At 43.7% G+C, this 8,551-nt stretch overlaps 1 protein-coding gene across 1 annotated transcript; it reads right to left on the reverse strand.

The window, feature by feature from the left end:
- Window positions 1-1,449: 1,449 nt before the first annotated feature.
- On the reverse strand, window positions 1,450-8,044 carry LOC104964756 (cdc42 effector protein 3). Its single transcript, XM_010793616.1, has 2 exons — window positions 7,841-8,044; window positions 1,450-4,130 (listed from the first exon to the last, which is right to left on the reverse strand). The coding sequence occupies exon 2, from the start codon at window positions 3,643-3,645 to the stop codon at window positions 2,764-2,766; it is 882 nt and encodes a 293-aa protein (XP_010791918.1). The 5' UTR covers window positions 3,646-4,130; window positions 7,841-8,044; the 3' UTR covers window positions 1,450-2,763.
- Window positions 8,045-8,551: the final 507 nt, after the last annotated feature.

The following is an 8,551-nucleotide window of genomic DNA, read 5'->3' on the forward strand; positions in this document are numbered from 1 at the left end:
ACATCCATGGTACGCTAGCTTTACTAATTTACCTGTGCAGTTTCACACTATCGCCACTGGGGGGCAACGTCCGACCGAAATACGAAAGGTGATCATGAGTGGATATTATTTGGATACGCTTATCCATGGTGGAGAGGAGGATAAACCCCCTCTAGCGGTCAAGGTCGAAAACTACATCTTATTAAATATAAAAGCATTGTCATCAGAGACATTAAAGTAAATGTAGCATTTTTTGTGGTTTTGAAATAAATTAACCAACTGAAGAAATGCGAAAGGAATCAGATATCAAAATGGCTAGATCTCTACTTAGAACCTACTACAGCATCACATGTTTCTGTGGCAAAATAATGATACTGATATTTGTGTTATATTTGTTATTGCAATTGCAGGGAGGAACTGATGCTGCATTCCATTTGCAAAGCAGCAGAATAAATGATAAATGTTTCTAACACTTTTGGATAAAACACTTGGAAAATCAAACGTTACTTTCAAGTGAGGATTGATAAAGTAGCATGTGGTGTTATCATTGGGACTTTTTTTAAACTAAAGCTAACAGAGTGCCATTAACACCCATGCTGTGTCAAAATCTTGTTTTAATTATTTTAATTTTGAAGTGTGCATTTATTTTCACATAGTGCACATCACCACACTGATTTGTATTTATTCAGATCATTTGAAATGTATGCAGCAAACCTTTGGCAGGATCAATCCAGAACAGAAATACGTGTGATATTTCATGTCGTTTTTTGTTGTCTTCATCCTTAGTTGTGCATGACTTCAGACCCACCCAATGACCTGCTATCATCTTCACATTCAGGCCAAAGTGCATGTTTGACCAAGGGAGTGTGGCTCACACTGACCCTGGTGCTTTTAAATAACGTCTTCATAACTATGACCACCTCTACAATAATTTAGAAGCTTAAAGTACTCAAATGTTGTACAAAAGCATTTGGATGGAAATATAGCCTTAAGTACAATTACCTAAGAATTTCAGAGTACTTGGTTACACTTCTCTAGTACACTTTACAAATATAGAATAAAGGGAGTGGCTGCCAACCATTGTTTTCACAATGAAGAAACAAAATACTGTTTTAAATTTAAATCAATTATCGATTATTATCAGGAGACAGAGGTGGGAGAACTACTCAGAACTTGTACTTAAGTACCAAAGTGTAGGAATACTGTTACAGTAAAAGTCCTGCTTTCAAAATGTTCCTCAATTAAAAGTAGAAAAGTATTCTCATCAAAATATAGTGAAAGTAGCGACAGTAAAAGTAGTCTTTGTGCAGATTGGTCTATTTCAGAATAATATATATGATATGTTTTATAATGATTGATCATGAAAGTGTTCTCAAAGCTGGTAAAGGTGCAGCTAGTTAAGTATAGTGAGTAAATCTACTTACTTCCCACCTCTATCAGGCACAATAAGGTCTGTGTTTGTGGTTGTGGGAAAATAATTGTCCATGAATCCTCAGTATATAACAATGTATTCTTACATTTACAGTCATATAGATATATACAGCATAAATGACATGTGAGTAATACTGTGATATCCAGATGGTGGTGCTGGAGGCCGACAGGGAGCCACAACGTGGAGGAGGAGTGTTTTGAAAGACCAAGGTTAGAAAAGGTCTAAAAGCAGCAGAATAACATTTGATGAGTTGAACTACAATAACACGCTGTTTCCCTCTGATCAAGAGAAAGAAAGAAATGTTAGTGCTGCTGTTCTCAGATGTCACTTTAGAAACCATTTGAACTTACATCTTCATCTTTTACAAGAGGAGAGTCAAATCAGAAGTTCTTCACATTTCTTCTGGCATTGAAGCATTACAGTAAACCAGTAAAGATATCAATAGGAATGATTCTGAAACAGGCAGCCAAGATGAATAAGGAAAGAATATGGATAGAGCATAATGATGTTTGCAGTTCAGCTTAGTATGACTTTAAATGTGTTATTTGAGCATCTGTAGTTGTAAGACATTAGTGGCTGTGGATGAGTCCTGAGTTTTGTCCTCAGCTGCTGATTCGTCCTCCCGTCTCTCCACATCTACTCAGTCAGCAATTTGTTAACCATTACCAAGCAGAACATGCTCAGCATTAATCAGAGGAATAGACAGTATTCCATCCACAGAATGTGTTTGAGATAGAAGTGGACTATTATCTTCAAATGTGAATGGTTAGGAGTTTCAGCTTTGTTAAAGGCTCTTAAGGACCAGCCTTCTGCCTTGTCTTTTGTCCATCGGGCAGAAACATCCCAACACAACAAAGTCCACCTGCTTCTCACCTTTATCAAAGAGGACATATGCTCACTTTCAGGCTCATACATTGGGTCTCTACTAAAACATAGTTACAAGCTTTAATGTTCACAAAACACATCATTGTTCTCATACTGCCTGTCTGAATAAACCTGTATTCACACTGTCTGAAACGCTCCGTTGTAGCGCTTTAGCCCCCCTCCCGAGAAGTGCAGTGAGCCTGCATGTGACATGAGAAGAGGGGGACACATCTGAATAGACTGTTTAATCCCATGTTTTCTGATGGACAACCCATACAAAACACAGACCGGGTTTCAATACTTCAGTTTGTGGGATGGCAGGCACTCCATATACCCAGATACATGTTCAAAAGCACTGTTTTTCTAAATGTTTCCCCTTTCAATCTTTCAGTAACCCTTAAGCAGTCTTCTCTCAACCCTCCATCCAGTCTCCTTTGTTTGCATCTTTATGAAGTCTTTCAGGATTTATGTATCTGCACACAGAGTGTTCACAGCTCACAGCGGTTGTCCTCAGTCTTGTAGCGGTCCATGATGCTCAGGACATCCTCCATGATAGAGGGGCCCAGATCCAGATTCAACCCCATCAGAGAGTCTGACCTGGACACCCCCCCTGAGACTGTGAGAGGGGCCGGGCGGCAGGGGGGGCTGGGCGAGTCACTGCGCTCACTCCTCAGGTCCTCATTGCTCAGGCTGGCATCAAAGTCCAGGCTGAGGCCCCGGCGACTGTCCAGGGGCCCGCAGGTCTCTGACATGGAGTCCTCAGAGGAGGCCTCCGAGAAGGACCCGGAGGAGGGGACGAGCCGGCGGACGGCAGGGGGGAGGGAGACGTCTCTGCAGCGGTCCACCAACCTGTTCTCAAACATCTGGCTGCGGCTGTCCGAGCGGCTGTGGCCGTTAGCCTGTCTGTGGCTGGAGTCTGTGGGGGTCTGGTGGGGGTGGAAGTGGTTCTGTTGGGAAGGAGGGGAGGGGTCGTCGAGGTGGAGGCGTGGGGGCTTGGGTGGGGCCTGCTCGTGGGCGATGAACACGGGCATGGAGATGGTGGTCTTCAGCAGGCCGCTGGAGGAGTGCTGGTAGTGGAAGCCGTTGTAGGCGTAGCTGTGGGGGTCCGGGCCGTGGTCCAGGCGCTGCTCCACGCTGTGGGACCGCCCGTCCGGCCCCCCGCTCAGCCCCGACAGCATGCCCATCTTCCCCTGCAGGAAGCCCACGTCTCCAAACATGTCGCCCTCACCTTCCGGCCCCACGTGTGCGCTGTGACGCACGTCGCCCAGCGGGGGGCTGATCATGTCCCCTGAGAGCACATCCCGGAGCCTCAGCCTCTTACCCTTCTTGGGAGTTGTAGTTTTTAAGTACATTGGTGTCTTTGCTGGCATTTTGGTCGATTTGAGGTGATTCAGGGAAAACGTCTCTTTATCTGAGAGGATGGGAACACTGTGTATGTGGATAGAGAGAAGGGNGGGGGGGGGGGGGTAAATGAACAGCTTACAAAGCAAACTCACTTTGAAGCTCCTCTGGCTCGTTCCCCTCCCAATGAGAGATCCTGTCTGTGTTGCTTTTCCAAGCGAGTATACAAATATTTCAGTCGGTAGCAATAGCAACCCCGGGTTGTGCCTCGCGCTGTCATGTGACTCCGGGGGGGAGGGGAGGAGGCGGAAGGTCTTGACCTCAGATCTGGTCCCAGTGTCTTTCTCTCAAACACAGAAAAGCCATATCCAGCAAACACAGGGGCCACTTCACTTGAAAACACACACTCCTGTCTTTATCCCTCCTCAGACTGAAGGGTCCTGGTGGTCTGCTGTCGGCCAGCCTGCTGAGCTCTTCAGAAACTTCAGGAGTGTGATATGAAAATGCTAGAGATCTGAGGAGAAACAAGAAAAAAATGTGTCAGATTGATGAAGAGAGGAAGGAAAGGCGAAGGGGAGACGGATGGGACGAAGGGGAAGGGAGGAGCAGGGTCTGGGGAAGAGGAGGAATGAAGGCGGGGCCAGATTTACAACCTCCCTTTCAGTGAAGACATATGACGGAAAACCCTCCGGAGTGTTTGCTGAGAGGGCTCTACCGCCCCAGAGTGTGTGACTCCAGGCCTACAGTGAGTCAGACCAGGCAGAACATTGGTCACGCATTCCCAGAGGAGCCCTCCGCTCAGTTAGTGGAAACGCAAATGACTGCATGGAAATCGTTGCTTTTAAAAGGTTTGGGCCTCTGCAACAACTCGCCTGTTATCAGTGATACATCTCAAAGTCTCTTTCCTGAGACAAACACCGTGAATTATGGGATGCCATGGGTTAGGTCTCGCCTGAGGGCTCTGTGATCTTATGATCCCATCACCATCTCAAACATTCCTTTGGTGTTTAACCCTTCAGACAAAAACAAGTGCTGATGTTCAGAGGTTTGACATTTGAAATGTGCAGTCCTTTCCCTCACAACAAGAGAGCTAGATGTTTGATGATGATGGAGAAAAAACGTTTAAAACACTTTTCCTGAGGTCTGGGTGGGAGGTGTATGGGGGGGAAATGACCTACATTTGTGTTGTAGTCATGTCTCTGTACACATCATGTTTTCCCAAATACAATATTACTAAACAAGTACAATGTCTTTCTTTTTGTAGAAGGAGGAAGCATTTTGTCTTGAGGAATGTTTTGACTAAATTTCATAAAATAATTGTATGTATTTGTATTCTTATACAACTCTGACACAATTGTTGTAGAATGAAGTGTGAATGCATTTTCATGTGTTACTTGATGAATGCTCACCATTGTTTGAACATGAAACAGTTATACAGGACTGTCTCAGAAAATTAGAATATTGTGATAAAGTTCTTTATTTTCTGTAATGCAATTAAAAAAACAAAAATGTCATACATTCTGGATTCATTACAAATCAACTGAAATATTGCAAGCCTTTTATTATTTTAATATTGCTGATTATGGCATACAGCTTAAGAAAACTCAAAAATCCTATCTCAAAAAATTAGAATAGTTCCTCAGACCAAGTAAAAAAAAAAAATTTATAACAGCAAAACACAATCAAACATTTGAAAATGTCCATTAATGCACTCAGTACTTGGTTGGGAATCCTTTTGCACGGATTACTGCATCAATGCGGCGTGGCATGGAGGCAATCAGCCTGTGGCATTGCTGAGGTGTTATGGATGCCCAGGATGCTTCAATAGCGGCCTTTAGCTCATTAGCATTGTTGGGTCTGGTGTCTTTCAGCTTCTTCTTCACAATACCCCACATATTCTCTATGGGGTTCAGGTCAGGGGAATTTGCAGGCCAATCGAGGACAGTAATGCCATGGTCAGTACACCAGTTACTGGTGGTTTTGGCACTGTGGGCAGGTGCCAGATCATGCTGGACTGAGACTGCCAAGGCACGACNGGACAGACACTAGACGGAGCATGCCGCTCCTCTCATTGTTGTGATCCTCTCCTGCGTCATGCGTAATTACTTACAGCAGGAGACTGTTGACAACACGCCTTTTGCTTGTCTGCTAATCCGTTTGTTTTTACCAAAAAAAAGTTAAGCTGATTTCATCTTCAATCAAACTCATCCCGATTTGGTTTGATCTATATATTATTCAAATAAAAACAGTTAAGAACTGCACAATATCTGAGAATAAGTTCATGTTCATGCAGGGGCGGCGCCAGGGGGGAGCTAGGGGGTGCTGAAGCACCCCCCAGGATTGCCAAAGCACCCCCAAGAAATATATGTTTTGTTTTTGAATTTTTTTTTTTTTTTTTTTATTAAATTAGAAAAATTATTGATTACATCAATGCAAATGTGAAACAAACAAATGTTTGACCAAAAACATAAAGCCAACACAGGTGATTAGGCCAATGGCCAGCACCCATTAGATTTTTGACCTACCCATAGGCTAAATTACTTTGTGACACTTGAGTGACTTCCTGTTAGGTGAGGGGTGCTAGTGGATCGCCGGAGCTGTTAGATTAACATTAACATGCTTATATTGTAATTCTAAGTGCAATGCCTTGCGGACTGTAGCACCATCCTTGATGGAGCATATGTGTGGGCAGGAAAGGAGTGAGCAGAGAGTAGAGTAGTTGTCGATTTTTGTTCTGTTTTCTGTGACTATTTGCCTCACCCTCTCAGACTTTCAGTTGCGCGCGCTACTAAAGAGACGTGTTACCATGGAAACCAAACAATGGTGTAGCTGTATTAAAGTCCGAGTGGAAACAGTCCTGAGTAAATCTGATTTTGTCAGAAATCGGGAGAAATGCGGGAGAAATATGACCCCGGGAGGAAACCGGGAGAGGGCATTGAAATCGGGAGTCTCCCACGAAAATCGGGAGGGTTGACAAGTATGAGTTGCAGTAGAAAATTCAACTGTAGCGCAGGTGCATTAATGGGAAACCCTTAAAGTTTGAGCACCCTCTATGAAACATCAAGCTACCCCACAGCATCCCCTAGAGAAAATCTCTGGCGCCGCCACTGTGTTCATGTAGAACACTGTTGATGAAATGTATGATTGAGTTATCAGAAGCTCTGATTCATCTCTCGGCGTTAAAAACACCGGGTTTGAGATCAAATCTCTCCCCCTGTCTCTGTTTCTCTCCGAGCTTCATTAGAACAGTTTAACCAGTAATAACAAACATTTAAAAAAAAAAGGTGTAGCCACTACAGAAACGCACAGATGTGAAATAAAACATGTTTGAATTGTCTTTCCCTCGGTTATGTAACTGCAGCTGAGATCAGCCCTCTGTCCTGGAGACTTCCTCTCCGGGTGAGTGATCGGTGCGAGTGGAACAAATCTGTCTCATAGTCTAATCCAGAAAAAGCAAAGCCACTTCCACTCTAAAATGCCTTTTCTCACAGGCTTTAATAAATGTGACTCCCACAAACCTCTGTCCGCTAATAACCATGATGCACCTGGAGCTGTGGATATGTCCTCCTTTAGATCAAACTGTCCCAGTGTGCAGCTGGACCTCTCTGTGTCTCTCTCCCTGTCAGACAGCAGGACTCATGCGGCCTGCCCGCTGCTGTGACCTGCTCTGGGTTTAGCCCCAGGACGAGTTTATTCCTGGAGATCTGCAGGTAGTGTGAGTCACTGGGTGCGTTTCCAAAACGTGTATTATTTCCTTCATCACTGATTAGATTTGTTGGACTGTTAAACGCTCATGAGAATTTAGATCATTTATTGATGTTGATCCTTTCAAGGCTCATCGGATGGCTGAATGAATCCTACACTGTCCCACATCAGAGCACCAAGAGAAAAATCATGATCCTGCTACAGTGCTTCACCAGATGATACTATTTGGCTAAAACCCAGCTGGTGGCGACGTCTGTAAAAGGTGTATATAGTGAGCATGTTTGGATGTTTCTCTCCACATGTTGAAACCAAAGGGAGTGTCACGCGCAGTGGAACCATTATGTTTACAGATAAAAAGTTAGACTGGTCAGTTTTCCCTCTTTTTGTTTTTCACATAATAGAAAGCAGTAGGTCTATTCAACAGGTAGGCAGCTGCCAACGACCGAACCCTCACCACGTTTACACCCAGGGAGAAAATACCACAAAAAGCCCGAAGAATAAACTGATATTCACATTTACCTTAAGAGGGAAGCTTCGCTCCGTCTTTCCTGCGGGAATAAAATCCCCGGAGTTCAGTTTTACAATCAACCGACACAGCGTTCAGCCGGGCGGATAAGCCAATTACCGCCGGGTATTACTGCTCTGGTGCTCTGCACGGAGAAAGTTCAACAGGGATCCACTACTCACACACAGCAGCGCCATATAGATAGAAGATAGCTGACACACAGGAGAGTAGCCACTCAAATACGAGCACGGTCAACATCCGGTTAGGAGTTTCAAAATAAGATGCTGTGGCTTGTTATGAGTTCTCAGTCATCTAACAGAAACAAACAATGTATCCCAAGAAATGGAAATAAAGAATAAAACATACATTAATTGGTGTCTTAAATACATTGTTGGAAGGAGTAATAATTTACTCATCAAATGTTTATACAATAGTGTTGTTGTTAGCCTACACGTACACATCCTACAATATAGCTTTATTACCACAAACGTACTCTAGTGTAAAACTGCAGGCTACTTGAAGATTCAAAAACTACCCATAATGCAAAAACTCTGGGTTGTATTACTAATTAATATAGTATTATTCCGTTTTTATCGCAAATGAATTGGCTACATGTTCGAGCATTTTAATCTTGCTGTTCCTCAGGCTGCTCTACTATTGACCCTACAGGTCTCCCAGCAGGCTCTGTTTATTGTTCATATGGACAACCATTTGTTCAAAGAATC

Source organism: Notothenia coriiceps, unplaced genomic scaffold (assembly GCF_000735185.1).
Source record: "Notothenia coriiceps isolate Sejong01 unplaced genomic scaffold, NC01 NC01_scaffold00037244, whole genome shotgun sequence".
In the NCBI taxonomy this organism is placed as follows: Eukaryota; Metazoa; Chordata; class Actinopteri; order Perciformes; family Nototheniidae; genus Notothenia; species Notothenia coriiceps.

Bases quoted from the DNA above. Each gene is read 5' to 3' on its own strand.
- LOC104964756 (XM_010793616.1), bottom strand. From the start codon at position 3,645: ATGCCAGCAAAGACACCAATGTACTTAAAAACTACAACTCCCAAGAAG.